Here is a 20,719-nt window from a genome sequence, read left to right on the forward strand (position 1 = left end):
CTCACCTATATGTATATCAGTTCTGGAACCACATTTCTTAATCAAGAGGGTCATTCTCTTATTATGGAGCAGAGGACTTGGGCAGATGTAGGAAATTTTCACAGCCCAAAGCAGGGTGCAATGCAGTTGGAGTTTGGCTCTGATGGTTGAGTGGGACCCCTCAATGCGACAAAGTTGCAAAAAAGAAATTTCTAAGTACATTATGCCCCAAATAACTATTCAGAGTATTTCAACCTTTTTAAAGGCTTCACACTTGATTCTCTAAAGGGTACCTACCACCAACTAAATCTGTAATCATGCTGAAATACTTCAGTGCTCAAGTAGAGAATAATGCAGATACCTGGAGAGGGCTACAATTGGAAAATACAACTTGACTGATATGAACCTTAGTAAAAGTAAATGGAAACTCTATTTTCTTCAAATTTCAATAGTCGGGATGGACTTGCACATACCTACAGTGCATCCGGAAAGTATTCACAAGGCATCACTTTTTCCACATTTTGTTATGTTACAGCCTTATTCCAAAATGGATTAAATTCATTTTTTTCATCAGAATTCTACACACAACACTCCATAATGACAACATGAAAAAAGTTTACTTGAGGTTTTTGCAAATTTATTAAAAATAAAAAAAAAATGAGAAAGCACATGTACATAAGTATTTATTTTTAATAAAAAAATGGAAAATGGCTACATAGTAGATCAGATTATTTACAGTTGCGAATTTCCCATACATCAACATATGAACCAATGTAAGCCAATTAAGGGTCATGAGGAGCATTTTTCACAGGGAAGACTCACGCACATACCTTCACTCAATCATACAGGACCAATACAGAGCCATAAATTAATCTGACATGCAGTTAGACAATTTGTGGAAACTATATACAGACAACCCCAGACTGGAATTCAAATGCAGGACTCTGAAATTATAATACAGCATTTGTACCTTACCGTGGTTACACCCATATAATCATTAGTCAGTGATTGTTAAATTAGTAACTTTGACAGTACTGGAGTGGACTTATTCGAACATTGTCATTAATTCAGAGCATTTAAAATGAAATGCAGTATTTTATATTTATTATACCTCACTTTAGATGCTAAAAGGTTATAAAGATAGCCACGTTTAATATTTAGTCTTGATACCATCCATCCATCCATTATCCAACCCGCTATATCCTAACTACAGGGTCACAGGGGTCTGCTGGAGCCAATCCCAGCCAACACAGAGCGCAAGGCAGTGAACAAACCCCGGGCAAGGCGCCAGCCCACCGCAGGTCTTGCTACCTGGTAATTTTAAAAAACAGTATGTAAAACAATAATAAAAATGCTATTGCCAATGTATTCTACATCTTTGGCATTACTAGAGAAGGCTTAATTTTAGGATTTCACAAGACTTTGCAAAAAATAAATTTTCAGCAGCAGTTTTACCAATTACAATACTGTAATATTAATGTAAAGAACAGAACAAAAAAACAAGTATTACAGAGTACAGATGTAACGCTGATAAAATATTTGTGTATTTAACAGTATGCTAAATATGACTCACAATATAATTAAATTTGTGTGTTTTATTTTAGTGTGTTTTTATTTTAGGATTATTTAGATACAGCTCCTAACCTGTGTATCCAGAGTTCGTATGAAAAAACCAAAACAGCAGGCAGGTACAAATAAGCTCATTAGAACACAAGGGTCAATGATTCCTTTTTATTTTTTGTTTTAAGTGAACAGAAAATGTGTTTTTAATATGTGTTAAACTTGTGACTATTTAAGAAGTTTGGGGGATATTCAAATGTAAAAGAAATCAAAAAGGTATTACCACCATTAGAACTTACATGTTTAAACTTGGATAATCTAACCAGTGTGTATGCCTATGCTTGTAGAATATGTGACATCGAGGATTGGGATATTAAGATTAACATGTTTAATGGTTAACTAAAAGTCATTTAACTAAGAGTCAACCAGACCATGGCAACTTATCAGATGTCTAATTTTTGACAGATGCAACACCTTAAATAAAGCAGTTAGCAAGTCCCTATAAATATCCATAAATAAACATAAGTAATGATTGAAATAAAGTTTGGGTATTACATCACTGAAGTTATCTTGTTGTTTACTGACATTTACAAATGATTGATGAGTGTTAATATAAAGATGTGTTTGTCTAGGATAAGTTATTACTAGAGTTGTGATTTGAGTACAGTCTTCTTTGGCTTGGCAAGGGAAGGCTTTCAAGCTAACCCTTCACTGCTGTTCGATTGTGCAAATCATTTCAAAGACAGTCATCCGGGTATAAAAAACCCAACAGGAGTAGCCTTTGTGGTGGCTCTTGGTTTTTGCTAAGGTATTCTGAAGTGTAGCCCTTTCAGGGTAAGTATTAAAAAGACAGATAAACATTTCCATGAATCTTGGCAAGGGTGGCTCATAAGCAGAGCAGCTTCAAGTTCCAGATAAGGTATCAAAGCTGGGGTAGCCAGGCTTAGCCAGTGTTGTTACAGTTGAAGTCAAATATTTACATACACTTAAGGTGCACTCTTTAAAACATACTTCATTACCCTGCCATAGATTTTATACTAATAAACTATAAATCTGGCATACCATTAAAGACGTCTACTTTGTGCAAGGCAAAAGTAATTTTTTCCAACAGTGTTCACAGACAGAATTAGTACTTCACTCTCCATTGACTATATCATAATTCAAGTGGGTCACAAGTTTACATTCACTTTCTTAACTGTGCCTTAAACCAGCTTGGAAAAAATTCCAGAAAATGATTTCAGACCTTTAGGCAATTAAACATTTAGCTTCTGACAGCCAATTAGCCCACCTGGAGGCAACATGTATCTGTATGTTAAAGCCTACCATCAAACTCACTACCTCTTTGTACACTGATAAACTGAAACATGGCACAAAGTACCAGACTGAACTGAAACCTCAGCCCAGGCACGGTTTCTTCAAATTGGCAAGTCTAAATTGACCTGGAGTGGGAGTGAGCGTTACTGTGCCCAGATATTACTTTAAGTGATTTTCATCACAGTGTAGGTAAAAAATATGCCATTAACTCTTTGTGTTTAAAATAACAGTTTTGTTACGCATGACAGATTTGTCTTACCTTTATATCTGTGAATTGAGTCAATACCACATCGGCTGTAATTGGATGAAGAGCTGGCAGTTCACTGTAAAGATTAGGAAAGCACACTAGTGAACCCAGAAGAATTTGGGCTTCAACTCTTGGGGCCTAAAAAAAGAAAAGAACACCTTAGGCATGAAAGATGCATTTACTTATTTAAATAGTAACAATTTGTCTTCACAATTTAAAAATGTAACAGGCATCAAAGATAAACAGGAAATTTAAAATAAGAAAATATAAGATTGAGATAAAGTTATACCTGTATTTATACAAAGTGTAGTGAAATAATGCAACATGAGTTTGTATCTGTTTGAAAAAGACAGCATGTCATCTATAATGCAAATAAAAATATATAGTTTTCTACTTGTTTTTACCTTTAAATTAATGAAACGTAATTTTTAACAGAAGAAATTTATTTTTTAATACAATTGTTCTTCAATTTAGTGAAGGGATACTAAAGAAATAAACCAATAGGATACAGCTGGAACTCTTATATATACACACACATATATACATACATATATATATATATATATATATATATATATATATATATATATATATACATATATATATACATATATACACATATATATATATATATACACATATACATATATATATATATATACATATATATATATATATATATATATATATATATACATATATACATATATACATATACATATACATATATATATATATATATATATATATATATATATATATATATATATACATACACATACAACTACTAGTAAATTCTTTATACAGTCTACAGTAAGACAATACATAGAAGAGATAATGACACATAATAGAATGATGGGTGATAAAATTAGTTATAAGAAGTAAAGGTCAAGAAGAGTTAGGCTTAAACTGTATAGGGCACTTCATAGGTTAATAGGCCACATCTGAATGTAGATAATAAAACATACTAGGAACTCACATCTATGTTCCATTTACACCTCAACACCCCATTGGCATTAAATTCAATCTGCAAGACTTGTTTCACTTTAATTTTTTTTTCCTGAAGTGGCATCGAGATATAACGAATAGCACTGTTTCCTTACAGAACAAGGAAACTGGCTTTAATGTTAATATTTGTATAGTTTTTCTAAATTCTTCTTTTGTTTTTGTAGATTTAAACTTGTTCAGAATTTTCTTTTCATTTCCATATGTTGTATTAACTGAAGAATTTAAATTGGCACAGTATGAGTGACTATGGGTATGTACTATATGTACTATATGTAAACAACTGTGATAGACTAGCCAACTTTCCAGTGTTAATTCATAAAATGAAAAATGAATATTGCTTCTGAAGAAATGTAAGAAATCAGTAATCTTAATCAAGCCTTAGACACTAAACTAGAGAAAGCTTATAAAAACAATCAGTTTCCATCTCAAACTATAAGTATGGAACACTCTTACCACATACGCACCTTATAACATATAAATATATTAGAATAAGTAATAATTTTATAAATCTGACTGTGATATTTTTAAAGGAGAAACTTGTACAATCAAAAACTAGTCTTAATAAGGGAAACTTACACTTGCACAAAAAGTAGTCCAGCAATGTACTATTGTCTATCCCGCTAGACTCCAGCTCACCACCGTTTCTTTCAGTGCTTTTCCTCTCATATTTCTCCCTCACTCCTAATGCATCAAATATCCTTGTTTTTCCTTGAACCTGTTTTCTCTCTCTCTCTCTCTTTCCACTGCTAGTGTGTTTTTATCAAGTTTTGACACTTCTCTTTATTTTTGGCATGAAAATTGGTAAGATAAATTATTTGTAATGAAAAATGTTTTCTAACTTCAATTAGAGGGTATTTCACACTCTAAAATAGTCACAGTGTTTGGATCCTATTTTTAAATTCAATGGTGTGTAAATTATATTTTTCCTGCATGTGCGAAACAGACTGGCTAGATGCCTTTTTTACTTACAGCTAAACACAGATGCACAATTACATTATTACCTCTGCATGGTTTATGCTTCGGCTCAGCCTGTTCCTGTCATGTCAGTGGTACAATTTAGTTACAAATGCAATGTTTGGACAAAGAGAGGGAGTGGAGGACTTGTATATTAATTTTCAAAATAAATGTTAAAGGAATCAAGGGTGATACTATTTGTTATAAATAGCAATAATGATATGCTATTTCAAAGTAAAATGATAAAAAAATGCAAAAATCTTTATAAAAATGATAGTTCATAATTATTTCTTTTTTCAAAGAGAGGTGGAAATAAAAAAAAAAATACTCATTGGCATTACAAACATTAAAATCAGTTTTTAAAAAATAGCCAGCCATTTTCATGACTATTGAAAGTATATTGCAATTTAAAATAACACACTAAAACCACTAAGAATAGTCTATCTTTTAGATACCTGCTATTGATGGGGCCTACTTGTATTAATGCAGGACAAATTTAGAGTCACCAGTTAACCAATTGTGCACTCTACAAATCACCATGCAACCATCACAGTATTTTCCTATTCTATATTGTAATATCTACTCCTTTTCTAAATTAGTGAGTTTCAGTATATTCTTAGTAAGGCAAATCAAAAAAATACAGAACATTTTTTGAAATATGTTTTTTTAATAGTAATCATTCTGCAGCCAAATGAGCACAGCCAGCTACTGCAAACTACTCACCAGATGAGTTGGTGTTTAGCTGCTGGGTTTATAAATAAATTAGAAAAACTTAGTCAAAATTATAAAATGTTATTATACATACATTGAGGGATGTCGAGGCAGTCACTTTACTAGCTGCAACAATGAAATCCAGTATTAACATTGTTGCACCAGGCAACCCAATGGAGAAAAATCGTGGAGAGCAGTGCTTGATTATTGTATTCACAATATCCTAAACAGAGAAAAAGTACACTAAGATTAGAATCCTTTTAGAAAGGAACTTTATAAAGTATTGTCAATTTTAGTGTTTTAGTCACGGGAACATTATTTTCTTGATTTCTTAAATGTCTATGTTTACCGAAGTATAACAATAGCAAAGTATTAAACTGGTGGCTCTGATTTAGTACACTTTAAGATGAAAAAGGTAGAAGAAGAGCAAAATCTAGTGGTCACAATAAGAAATGCTAAACTTAAGTCGTAAACATATGCATTCTCATAACTTGCCATAGGGACTAAATATTCAGGAAACAATTCATTTTTTTTAGCTTTATTTACTTCAGCACTTGTTATGGAAACAAAACTTAACTTCAAAGAACACACAGTTCTGCATATCCATTCAAAAACTATTTTGAAAACAGCTTATCTTGTTTAGGGCTTTAAACGATTTTGTTTATTACAGCAGGAAAGGGCACAAGACTGGAACCAACTGTGGATGGGGATGCCAGTTCATTGAACACTAATGCATATACCCACATACAGAAAAAAGACAGGAATTCAATTTGTTTTTTTTAGAGATTCAATTTCCAAAACTGTTTCTGGAAGAAATATTGAATTTGCTCTGCATGTATCCTTGAAAAATTATGTACATGTTGGGTCTACTAATAAGGCTTAACATTCAGTGATTTTTCATGTTGATGTTTTAACCATAAGGAAGGCTGTATTAAGTACTAAATATATTTAGGGATGTTCTTGCCATGGTTTATTCAGCCTTAGTGAGAGTAACAAATGGGGTACACTTCTACAGTACACAGTGTTATATGAATCAGATCCTCTGCAGATCTTTTGTCATTTGATTTGCTCATGTGCCAAACCCTTTTGATTTTGCTGATTATGGTTGTAAATGGTTTGATGAGTTTTAAACAAACATTCTCCATTTCACAGCTCTAGCATATTTGGGCAGAAGGATTTTTCTAAAAGTCCAAGATATTACCTGGGACAAGTGAATTCCTTTAACATTGGATACTGCTCAGCAGTCATGCCTAATGTTTGACTTACATAGGGCTATGAGAAAGTAGTTTTACCTTGTCCTGATTTTAAGAGCATATCTTGACAGAGCAGTTGTAACGGCAAGTCTAAACTCTGCGCAACAGAACGACGTTGGCAGCCTTACAAAAATGTATTTTTGCCCATTGCTTCCTTTCCATGCTTTGTATAACAAAACTGAAACTAAATCACTGTGCAGAATAACTCTTACATTTTATAAATAAAAAACTGTATATATAGTGTATGCTTACAACTAGATCAACAGTAATGCTTTGGCATTTTCCCCCCAATTCATGGACAGGTATCTGGTCCATTCAATTTGTAGAATATTGCTGTTAGAGCATTTTGAATTATTTTCATTCAAATAAAATACATTAATGACAAAGCGGTAAAAATGCAACTAATTAAAACTTTATTAGCCACAAGAATGTACACTATGTCAACCTGTTCCTTAAACATCCTACAGTTTTTCCATTATGGCAAAATTACCCCAAAGAGTTAGAAAACGCATGAAAACTGACCACTAACTGGTAATTACTTTAAACAAATGGAGCTAATCTAGGATATATTTTTCAGGAATAGAAGCTATTATCCACTGACCAATCCATGATAAACACCTCTTTCAGCTCTTCTTAACCTATGCAGCATTCAATTTATGGGAGACACTCGGGACTGTGAAACTTGGATGTTTCTATACTGGTAACATCTTTGAATCCTTTGAGCAATTAAGCTGAAAATGTAAACTTCCATACTCATTTTTATACAAGTTAGAAAATATCTAAAAAAAACAATCTACATAATTTTCCTGTACCTTACACAGTTTTCTATTCCTCAGGCAATACTGACTAGTGTGAATGAAAATTCAGGCAGCACTCCCAATAGATATAAATAAATCTCTATTTACTCTTTACTAATCTTAAGGAACTACTCTAAAGTGATCTTTCAATTAAAATCTCATAAAAGGAAAGTGATTCATCCATTCATAAAATAAAAATTCTATATGCACCAAGCATGCCACCATTTAATTAAAAATTGCATACTATGTATCTTGTTTAAAACTGCCTAAAATGTGTTCAAGGGCAAGAATAAACACGTGAGTGATGTCATCAAGAACATGCATCACTAGTTCACCGTTTTGGGCAAGATGTTTTGTATGTCTTTTGCATAGCGTTGAATCTAAAATCACTTCTAACACCTTGACATCAATATTTAGTGTAAAACTAAATGGCCTGAACGTGTGCTATGAGAAATCAGTTGTAATTTCCTATGCCACAGTACTTGCAGGAAGACTCATTTTGCTCAATTGGAAGATTACAAATCCACTTTCTACAAGCTCAGTGGTAAAATGATATTCCATATTATTTCAAACTGGAAGAATCAAATTCTCTTTAGAATGATCTGTTCACACTTTTACTGAACTTGGCAGAATCTCTTTAGTATAATTCTAAAGTACCATTACACTTTTCAAAGTTGACACCTTCTATTTACATTGCACAAATTTGTTATTCAATTGAAGTGTGTTTTATTAATAATGTTTAACTCATTTAACTTAGCATTTGGGTGTTGTGAATCCCATTTTGCATATGCTTTCAGAGGGCCAGTGGGAGTGCAAATTTTAGATTACAAAAATGTAATAACGGTCGGTCAAGGTTTCACATATCCACTTTTCAGATGACATGACTTACCACTACTTGGTGTTTAAATAAAAGTATTAGCTTTTTTGCTTTTTGAAAAAAAGGTGATTGTTGGGACACATTACTTAAAAAATGATAAACTAGCTTGAACATTTTTTACTTTGATTCTCATTTATCTGTTCTATGTAAAACACCAACATTCAGATAAATGAAATAATCAATTAATGTTAAAACTAAAGTCCCAAATTTAGAATTCTTACCTGATCAACATGCAACAATCCACAGTGCATTATATAATAAAAGTGCGTCAGAAAATCTGAGTTTGGAGAAACATCTTGTCTTCTCTTCATTATCTTGCAGATAAGTTTATATGCATGAAGTTTCCCTTGTTTATATCTGTCATTGAGCATAGTTGCCTAAAATTAAGGTCAAAAGTTAAATGATGAGGTAATTAGTTGATGAAATCAAGTAAAACACCTAAGCCATTAGAATACTAAGAAAAAGAAAATTAAAAAACTTGCTTACTTTGAAAAGCCATGGGGTTAAAATACGAAGTGGAGGTATTAACACTGGTGGAGGAGGTGTAGTCTGATTGTCAGTTGAAATACCCAGATTGTCTCTTATCTAAAGAAATAATGCAAGAAAAAAAATTAACTTTATACTGTATAATTCTCACTGAAATGACTACAGCTCCCACTCATATTTATAACATTATAGGTCTATAGAGTCATCATTGTCATATGTCCAGAGTACAGTGAAATTCTTTCTTGCATGTCTTAGTAGGCATATTATTTACCTTGGCTAGATTTTGCCAAAGCTCACACAAATAGTCAAACACTTGTGCATGTATTTCTGGATCCTTTATGCAATTGACATCTCCCAAAATCCCAAGCATCCGCCTCCACATCACAGTGGCTACATCTGCATGCCATCCTGTAAGGGTTCCTCCTGCCATCACACTGCAGTCCTCTGTAGGGAATTCACTTGTTTCTGTGAAGAATATTAAAGAGGAAGAAATCTTTTGTACTTAATTTGTTAATAATTGTCACAATTAAATTAACCACAGCCAATTTACTTTGTAAAAACAATTCTTAATATTAAAAAATATATAGCATACAACAATAGCAGCCTTTAAATACCTAGGTCATCTGGTGTTTGTAATACAGAATGATGGAGTTTTTTATCCAAGTGCAGTTCCTTGTGGTCCATATGGTCAGCATTTAATGTAGATGGGGAAGGAGTCTGAGATCTGGAACCAGTTGCTGAATGAACAGGAGAAGCACTTTCAGATCCTGAAGATGAAAGCAGTCAAAATTAAATTATCTTCAAAACAACCTAAAATTATAACACAAGTTTATAAATACTGTTTATTATAGCATAATAGGTTGCCAAATTTTAGAACTAGTAGTAATGTTGAAACAGATAATCAAAAAGCCTGACAAGGGCTATAGCTAAAAGTATATACCCAAACTTGTGACTAAAGAGCTTTTCTAAGCATTATCATGGATGAGTAGGAGCCATGAAGAAGTTGAATTTCCCTTAGTACCAAGAGTCCCCTAAAAGTGAACATACCATGAGGAAACTTAAAAGAAAGAGAAGGCATTGTGGAAGGACAGAGAACAGAACAACACTTTCAGGTGTTATAATCCAATTGGGACAGCTTGGGACTGTGCTGGCCAATGGTCAAAACTGAAACTAGCACTTTGGAAACCTGCTCCATACAGAGAAGCTCAATAATCCTAAATACTAGTAAAAAGTAATCAAGACTGATTGGACAACAACTACACAAACCTGTCCCAAACAAATGTTATTATGGGGCTTGGCCTGGAAGATAAACTCAAGATATGCTTAAAGGCAACCGTCTTCCTGAGGAAAAGCTTGACTGATCTGGATGGAATTGCAGCAGTCAACAGGAGAGTGCCTAACAAGCAGAGAAGTGTTGGTGCCAACTCACTTAATAATTGACCCATCATTTATGCTGTATTCCATTTGATATGTGAAGTTGGAATTTTCAACTGGAATGCCCTTTAAAGTTGGATTTCCATCTCAGAAACTCTAAACTGGTCTGTCAAGCCAAAGTCAAAGTGAACTTTATTGTCATCTCATCAACCATATACAAGTATACAGAGAGACGAAACTGCGAAGCTCAGGGTCCACAGTGTAACAACATCAAGTGCAAATAATAATTTAAAAACAGAATTAAAATTACAATTTAAAATTAAAACATAAACAAGACGAGACATTGTGCAAAGACAAGACAAAGAAGTACCAGCAATATTGACGTGTAGTTAGCAATATGAACATTGATGCAATGTATGGTATTTGCAATCTAGATACATAAATATAGTCAATAGATATGTAATATAATAAATAAATAATAGATATAGATAATACAGAAATTATCAGTGTATGATAATAGTTGTTTAAGACATGTGTAAACAACGACAGGTCAGAATGTTTTACAGCAGAAGGATATCAAGAAAGTCAAAATCCTTAAAGGTCAGTATGAGATTTCAGTTCTTTTTTACATGCACATTAGTCTTTGCATGGAAAGTGGCTGGTATGTATAAAAATTCTGTGTCAGCGGGTTTTTAGAGGTGGTTGAGGCAGTGTGGAAGATCCCGGGGGCAGCATGGTGTTAAGAAGTCTGACAGCTTGGGGGTAAAAACTCTCCTGCAGCCAGGCAGATCTGGCTTTGACGCTGCAGTCTCGTGTCTTGGATAGCAAAAGCCCAAGTTTGTCCAAATTCAGATTATGCTGCCAATCCAAAATGGTGAAATACACCGTGAAAGTGAGAGAAAACTGAAGTATTACACTGTTAATTAGCACTTCTGTCTATTTGATTCTCACTAAATCAGTTGTATAAACAGTACTATCCAACTTCTATCTGTGGACAAGCTGCTACAGTGTTTGGACGCAAGTAATACAGCTTAATGCCTTGTTATCCACTGCTATTTATTACAATGGTGTAAGCACAACAACGGTTTTCCGAATGTTTTACTGGAATGCGATCAACTTAGATGTGATGTAATTCTTAGCTCCAACGTCCGAGTTCTGAGGTGAATGAAATGCAGCATCAAACAAGAACAACAGAAAAGCTGTCTTTTGTGTTTACTTTCTACTTCTGTTTCGTAGCTTCTCTGTAGCCATATATTGTGTATGTTGGCTTTAATCAAAGACATTTCATATCTTGGACTCACTCTTGCACTAAAGCAACTACTACATGTAAACCACATTAGTTAAATGATTTTACAGTGAGATGGATATATATATATTTTTTTTTTCATTTTTCGTTATTGACAAAATACTACATAGACAGATTTTCTGCATGATTTTGGCCAGGCACAAAATACACTTTAGTAGATTTACACATTCTACAAAAAACAAAAGGCCATTCTTGTAATGCATCACTTTCAACTCAAAAAAGATGTTTACCAACAGAAATATTTGGTTATGTAAATTTTAATTTATTTATTAGTAAAGTTAGCTTTTTAAAAGTCATATTAAATGGCTGAAATTTTCAGTCACTGACTTAATTTACATTATCTTAGTTAGTCAGGGGCTGACGCAGTGCACTTCCATGACCGGCAATTATACAGTGTGACATTCCCAGTGACTCAGAGACACTGATCTGCAATTTACCCAGGCAAAATCAAATGGGCTTGATTTCTTAAGTTATAAGAGCACTCTCACCTGTCTGTGAGAGGTGACAACCAAAGAATGTACACCCGAAAGTACAATGTGAATAATGCAGCGAAGAAGAAAGGAGGAGCACAGATGTTTTGGACCATGAAAACTGAAGAGAGACTTGTCTGTCTTATGTCTTGTATATGTTGTACCACGACCAAACTGAAAAAGTAACGGGGCAGTGATTGCTGCTGAACTCCCATACCTGGAAAGAGCTTTTGTACATGCACCAGCAGTGCAGTCATGTAGCACATTAACTAACTGTCAGAACTGTCTGAATTTGCTTCATCTTGAGTTCAGGAAAATTGCTGAAATGTTCAAGAACTTCACTGAATTCAACCAAATGAAATGAAGTCAATGGGGAGGGAGAAGCTGAACTAGTTTTAACTGGATCATAATAGTGCAGTAGTCCTTTAGGTGTTCTTGACAGCAAGGAAAATGTCTGAAAACTATGCTGGACGGATTATTTTGGCCAAGAATGTGGTGGCCTGTGCTGTGAAGCAGCAGTACTAACTGCTGTACCATCACGCCACCCTGAGATAAAAGTGAACATAATTAAATATCAGAACAGTACAATTTCTTGTATAGAGGAAGCATGAATTCACTAAGGTTTGCCTCCTATAAATCCAATAGTAGGTACTCAACTCATTCAAACTGGAAAGTAGTTTTCCCATAAAACATTGTTTGCTACAGTTCTGTGATGGCACGATGGTTTCGCAAAACATTATGGGTTGCCGTCAAAACACCTATTTGGACATGCATGTAATACATGCTGAATTGTCTGCCTCTCAGCTCCACAGTCGTACGATGGCATTTTTGCGATGCTCCATTTATACATCAGATAAGCGCATGTTCCTTGGTCCATTCTAATTCTATTCAGTAGTACTCATTGGCATTGTCTTACCTCAAACCCAGAAACTCAGGCAGTTTGACCATTGATGAGGTGGACATTAAAAGGGTTTGCAGGAATCCAAATTTATTTCCACTTCTTGCCCAAACAGAACTCGTTGTTGGCCAAAGCTGGGTCTACTACCCAGGATGGTTTACGTGAACGCAATTGGAGGGCAGGTAGATTTTGAATGTCTTCAAATAATAAAAGAATTTGCAAACTCTTGACAGATGGTGAACTCTTATACGGCACCAGTTTCAAACCTTAACTTCAGCGTTGCTGTATTAGTTAGCACTGGAGGCCAAGAAAGCTAGGTTGATTCTACTACTCCAGAGAAAAGCCTCTTCGTGTTACTTAGGTGAACATCAATTTAGAATGCATGTGCACTATGAAGCCACACCAGTGCGCAGTATTCAGCCGTTGAGTTTACCAGAGAGAGTGTGTTTGTACATCTGTACCCCAGCCTGTTCCAGCTGGCTTTTGGACAATGTTGACTCGCCGCCTGATTTTTGCTGCAACTTTTTCTAGATGTTTATTAAATGGGAGCATTCAGTCGAATATGACTCCCAAATATTCCAGACTATCAATATAATAGATATGCACGTCATCAAGATGCATGGTCAGTTGTGCATTGCATGTATTCAAAAGGAACACACATGCCTCAGTCTTCATGGGGTTAGGTTGAAGGCATTATTTATGGAAGCAAGTTATTCAGCACTTGTAAGTCTTCCTCATGGGCTTCTTCACATTCCGTGAACGATTTTGCCTGGTATGCAAGAGCTAGGTCATCAGCGTATTAGAAATGCTTTGCTTATGAATGAGGTACATCTAAGATGTACAGATTAAACAGTACTTGTGCTAATACACTTCCTTTTGGGAGCCAATCATTTAGCCTGTGCCAGCCACTGTTTCTTTTTCCCAGAAAGACTTTGAAGAAACGATTAGTGAGCATGTTGTTGAGCAGGATGCAGAGTTTGGCACATGGGATTGTCTACATAAATTTGAGCAGTGGCCCATTATGCTATAAACAGAACTATAAACTCCTGTAAAGTCCAGGAATACCACTCCTGTTTTCAGCTAGCATGGATACACATGGTTAACGGCTCCAGTATTTTATAAGGAACGCCGAGGAGTGATATAGGTTGGTAATGGCCATGGTCTGTCCTGTCTTTACCAGGCTTCAATATCGCAATAACTCTGGTTTGTTTAAATGACTGTTAGTTGCCCTGTTTTCAGGGCATTATTAAACAGTTCAGTTTACCAAAACTTGGTTTTAATTCCAGAACATTTAATAAATTCTACAAACACTCCTTCAAATCCAGCGGCTTTCCCTGTCTTCACACTATTGAGTGCCGTGATCAGGTCCTCGGAACTAAAATCACTCAAGAAGTTTAAGTGTGCAGTGAGTGATTTTTTTCTTTGAATGTAGCCTTTCCTTCTTTGCCCTGACATGTTCAGGGCCAATTTTTGCTTTTGATACTCATTTTAATCTAGCTGCTATGCTGTTTGGTGTTACTTTGGTATTAGAAGAAGTTGGGGCTAGGCTGCTGCCCAGTTTTTGTAGAAGATGCTATGCTTTCTAACTTGAGTGAGTGAAATTATCTTCCCACTTTTTCTTCCTTTGCTCATTTGGTTGTCTTAAAAGCTAGGTTGCAACTACATTGTTGTATATTGCATTATATTCTTAATGTAGGTCATCACAGTACTCTTCCATCGAAGTACATAATCTTTTGGAAGCCCGCAAGGTATATGGCATTTAGCAACTGCTTTTACAGCGTTGGAGAAACGGTCATACAATTTAAGTTTTGCTGGGATGAATTATATAACATGGTCCAAGTCTTTTGCATACCCATCCCAGTCAGCTTTTTGGAAATTGGCACCCTGCTCGTGGCCTTCCCCAGCAGGCGTTTGTAATGTGAAAATTCCAATTGTAACTAATGCCAACACTAGACTCTGTAACACAGTAATAAAAATGCAAGAAGTCGAAGTCAGCAGTTGACATCAGTAAAATATATTTTGACAAAGGAGGTTTTTGCAGGCAGTGTGATGTAGTGGTTAAAGCTTTGGACTTCAAACCCTGAGGCTGCAGGTTCAAATCCCACTACTGACACTGTGAGCCTAAGAGCAAGTCACTCGACCTGCCTGTGCTCCAATTGGAAAACCAAAAAGAAACGTAACCAATTGCATCATAAACATTTTAAGTCACCTTGGATAAAAGTGTCAGACAACTAAGTACTGTAAATGTAATGTTTTCAGCATGTTTCCTAGTAAACAAAACCTACTTATTTTAAAACACTCTTCTCTTGGCACAATAGGTCTGGAATTATTAACTTTCTTTCATGATACTTTAAGCCATGGACAGAGAAAATAGGCTTGCCAAAAAAAGAAAAAAAAAAAAAATAGCATTTGGCCTTTGTTTAACGTTGTTACGTATGTTCCTCAGTAGATATTAGGTTTTCAGCTAAAATGAAAAACTGCACAAATGAAACCTTGACATACAGAGTAATTCTGACTTTTGCTTTCCACTGCTGAACTACTTTTAACTTGGTAACATTTGAAGCTTACAGAAGATGAACAGGTTATTGAAGATCCTGCCACAACATCCACATGGGATTAGGCCTAGACCTAGAGTAAATTTAGACTTGGGAATGACATAGTTAAATTTTCTTCAATTCTTTTTTTTTTATTAAATAGCACTATATTAGATTCATTTGATTTGACATAAGAGCTATGCTTGGTTTGCATATCAAACAATATTGTTTGTTGCACGGCAGAGCTGTGTTATAGTTTTGAGTCATGGAGTGATTAACATAGCTCTCCGCTTAGGAATCCTGCTGCATGAAGGAGAAGTCCTTATTGCTGAAATGATGAAACGCTGCCAGGTGGTCATTGAACGAAGAATATAAATACCCTAAAACTACCAGTGCCATATCTGACCAATAATATGAAGTCCTTTTAATGAAACAATACAGATTTGACCTAAATATAGTGTAGGCTATGCAGACCTTTAGGCTCAATGTTTTAAACATCTGTCCAAGGAATATTACTAATTCCACTCACACACAGGGTAATGTAGATTTATTTTGACACACATCAGTTTTAATAGTTGCTGGAAATTCGATGTGCAGCCAGCTTAGATTAACTCCCTAAATCACAAGCGCCCCATGATGGTTTGCAAGGTCAGTGTGGCATCCTGCAGCTGTAACAGCCATGCACACAACTTTTATACATATCTACTGTAAGAATGTTGTTGACAAGACCATCACTGGGTCAGAAACACACGAGGAAAAACAAAAATGCAGTTTCATCCTTCTATATAAAAGTGGTTGGGATTGTCCTTCCGTCCCGTGAGTGCTACGCAGGCGCGGAGTTTCACACTCCCCGTCCATTTTGCAATGAACGATGGGATTTGTAGATTCGTTTTTCCAGGTAAAAAATGATTTTCTACTCCAGAATGTGCGATATCTTCTTCTTCTTTCTTACTATATAAAAGCAGTTGGGATTGTCTTTCCATCCCGAGTGGACAGCGTAGCAGTATTCTGCTTATCACAGACTTACTACTTGCAGCTTGCAGTACGAAGCGACATGATGTGAGCAGAGTTCTGGTGCTGCCATCGTTCCCTTGCTTTTGTGCGCGATGCGCTGGAAAGATAGACAAAATGATGTCTCTGGGAATAATTAATGTTGATGGAGTACAAATGCCTCACCGCGTAGTAAATATCAGGGGGGTTCAAAAGGGCGACCTCAATATAGAAAAAAAGTTTAAATTTCATCACAAAAATAACAGAAACGAGTATTAAAGTAATACTGCTCAAATGCAATATAACCAAATTAATGAGTTTGTATAAAATATCAAATTGATCTACATATTGAATTGCCTTAAGAAGTGGTCGCCTTAAAAGGCGGATCAGCCTAGTCTACTAAAATGTGTTGAAACCATCCACAGAAGCATTTGACAGTACTGTGTAATATTTTTGTTGTGTGTTTAAAGAAAATAAAGAAAAGTGCATTATTACTATTTCTGCCACAAGATTTACAATAGTGATCCTTGTGTGATGGCAGCACATGTCCAACTAAGCATTCAAGTTAACCATGTGCCCAGCATCTCAAAACAAGCCTTAAAAGGAGCCTTTTTCCTACCCCTCACCTTATCATAAAATATAGGACAAGCTATGAATTAATATAAACAAAAGATTTATTACTGTTGACAAGAAAACCAGATAAGGCCCAACTGTTTGTTTTTTTTTTTTTAAACTACTACATACTTACAGACAAACAAAAACCTGCATTGTGCATTTTTCCCCAATGTCAAGGGCAGAAGCAAGGAGTTAGCCTAACATGGACAATAATATTGGGCTAGGAGTTTGTGGGAAGGGAGAAAAGGCAAAGAGGCTGCTGAAGTTTAAGCATGTTATACACTGGAATACCATGAAGAACAAAAATGTCAGACATAAGAATGCCCTATTTTCGTAAACAAAGAGACACATTGGTTTCACTGATTTCTGTGGGAGATGCAGGTAAAGGGCTGTAAATGGATGCAAGTATATGAAACTGGCAAGAGTCCGCCCATGCAGTGGATTCATAAAGCATTCAGGCCCCTTCACTTTGTGTTGTAGGTTTAAATTTAAATTAATAATCTACTCTCAATAAGTCATAATGACAAAGTGAAGACACCTTTTCAGAAAGATTTGCAAATCTGTTAAAACTCAAAACTGAAAAGTCACATTCATAAATATGCAGACCCTTTTGTTCACACTAAAAGTTTGTAGTCATGTGCATTCTGCTTGCTTTAATTATCCTTGAGATGTGTCTACAACTTAAATGGAATCTACCTGTGGCAAACTGAATTAACTGGACATGATTTAGAAAGGCACACACCCGTGTATTTAAGGTCTCACAATTCACACTGCATGTCAGGACAAAAAAACTAACCATGTAGTTCAGGAAACATTCTGTACACCTCTGCAATAAAAATGTAGTGAGGCACAGATCAGGGGATGGGTTGATAAAACAATTAGTCTCAATAATTACGAAATGGCAGAACTTTGGAACCACCAGGACTCTTCCTAGAGTTGGCCATCTGGGCAAATCAAGTAACCAGATAAGATGGTCCCTGGTCGGTGGGGTGCGGGTGGGGGTGGTGGTGGGGGTGGGGTGGGGATTGGGATGGGGATGGTAACAAAGATCCTAATAAACACTCTAACAGAGCTTCTGAGAAAGAACTTGCATTGAAGGATGAATGCAGTCAAATTTAGACAGATCCTTGAAGAAAACCTGCTCTAGAGTTCACACAACCATGGACGGAATGGGTTGGGGTAGAGAAATGTCTCTCCCTTTAGCATGACAATGACCTAAAGCATACAGCCAGGGCAACACTGGAGTGACTTTGAGATAAAGAGAGGAGACCCCTAAAGGATACAGTTTACAGGCACTTCCCATAAAATCTAATGGCCCTTGAAAGGATCTGTCAGGAAGAGAAGACCTAAAGCTGTAATTGCCACCAGAGGGGCATCAACAAAAGTTCTCAATTAAGGGTCTGAATACTTATATGAATTACAATTTCTTTTTGATTATTAATAAATTTGCCATTATGAATTACTAAGTCTATGTAAAAATGGTTAAGCCCAAGTATCTATTAGATTAAGCTGTTATGATGTGACGTAAAGTGTTAAACCAAAATAATTCTCAGGACAGTATTCTGCTACCATCTAGTGCATAAATAACATCATGCCGCAAATAAAATTATGAATATTTCTAAGTCTTCAGCCAAAACACACTATGGTGTGTAAATGAACAGCTGTAAAGTTTGTTTTAGAACAAACTAAAACTGAATTAGAAGTTGAATCAAGTGATAGTAATGATAATGTGTATCAGTCATCTGATGTTGACACATACAGCACTGTACGACCAATCCATTGTGAAGTGTGTGGTGATGATAATCACATAAATCTGCAATGGGGTGCAATAAGCAAATAAGTGTGATCATGTGGAAGGATAAGAAAGATGCTAGCCCCCTAAGCACTGGTCAAAATGCAGTAACTATCAGTGTTTATGCTGGGGAAATATGGAATTCACTAAGCCTTGCACTGTGGTAGCCTACAATAAAGAATGAGTGGTGTCCATCGGCACAGATAAGGCACTGACACTCTAACCAACATGAAAAATATTAAAAGAAAACTGCACAAACAAACATGCTTCTGCTGTCCCAACTGCAACATCAGGCTGTGCATTGGTAACTGTTTCAACACATATTACACAATGAATGTTTACTAAATTTGCATCAGTAGAGCAATAAAAACTAGAAATACCGTTCCTACTGTATTTAGGTTGATGTTTTAGTATTTACATGTTTCTGTTCCATATAACAATTTTTTACAAATTCAACATTTTAAGTCGTTTATGAAAAGTTCTCCATTTCATCCTTTAAAGAAGCTTTTCTGGACGATTGGATTGGATAGGATAGATAAGATAGATAAGATAGATACTTTATTAATCCCAAGGGGAAATTCACATAATCCAGCAGCAGTATACTGATACAAAAAAAAAAAATTAAATAGTAATAAAAATGAACAAAATAAATAAATAAAAAAGCAGACAATAACTTTGAGTAATGTTAGCATTTACTCCCCCGGGTGGAATTGAAGAGTCGCATAGTGTGGGGGAGGAACGATCTCCTCAGTCTGTCAGATGAGCAGGACAGTGACAAAAGTCTGTCACTGAAGCCACTCCTCTGCCTGGAAATGACACTGTTCAGTGTTTAAACATACAATCTATTCATTTCATTCATAATAGTCCATTTCTGGACAATAATTCTGTATGTTCTAGATGACGCGTCAACGACTAAGCGAAAAACAAAAGGCAGTGCATCAAAAAGAGGCCCAAAAGCATTGGAGAGAAAAGAATTCAAAAAAGAACAATAATAATTTAAGTGCAAGTTTGGAAAATAAGGAAAGTAATAATCAGCCCGGACCAAGTGGAATTGAAAACCTAGCAGGTCCAAGCAGGGACGTAAATAAAAGACAAAGAGTAGAAGACAAAGTGGAACATTGTAAAGAGGTTCAAAAATGTTGGTGCGATGCACATGCAGAGACAGGTTAAATATTAAGAAAGAAGTAAAATTCGAAAGACATTAAAGACTGATAGTAAAGATCATATTAGTGCTAACAAATGAAGATTATTACTCAGTGAAATAAAGGAATAGCGAAAAGAGATCGAATATATGGACATAAGTGATATAACAGAAGTATGTAGATATTGTTTGGCTATAAAGTTTAAGCCAGAAACTTGTAGATCATCTAATTCGTGTTTCTTCCCAATGAAGAGACGTAACCGGGAGAATTAAAAGATTTGTAGTTTGGCATATGTTTTTACTGAAGTGTTACAGAAAAAGCGTTAAGTTTAAAAAGTATTTGCATGTTAATTTCAAAGCCAAACAGAACAAAAACTTATAACTTAACGAATACCTCTAACACAACATGAAAC

The 20,719-nt window shown here is 35.3% G+C and overlaps 1 protein-coding gene across 1 annotated transcript in view; it reads right to left on the bottom strand.

The window, feature by feature from the left end:
- ralgapa1 (Ral GTPase activating protein catalytic subunit alpha 1) overlaps window positions 1-20,719 on the bottom strand; it is a 239,692-nt gene that overhangs the window by 127,808 nt on the left and 91,165 nt on the right. The window contains 6 exon segments of the mRNA XM_039741861.1: window positions 3,113-3,238; window positions 5,868-5,996; window positions 8,922-9,077; window positions 9,187-9,285; window positions 9,458-9,651; window positions 9,801-9,953. Of these exon segments, the coding sequence (XP_039597795.1) occupies window positions 3,113-3,238; window positions 5,868-5,996; window positions 8,922-9,077; window positions 9,187-9,285; window positions 9,458-9,651; window positions 9,801-9,953 (857 nt within the window).

Source organism: Polypterus senegalus, chromosome 18 (genome assembly GCF_016835505.1).
Source record: "Polypterus senegalus isolate Bchr_013 chromosome 18, ASM1683550v1, whole genome shotgun sequence".
Classification (NCBI taxonomy): Eukaryota; Metazoa; Chordata; class Cladistia; order Polypteriformes; family Polypteridae; genus Polypterus; species Polypterus senegalus.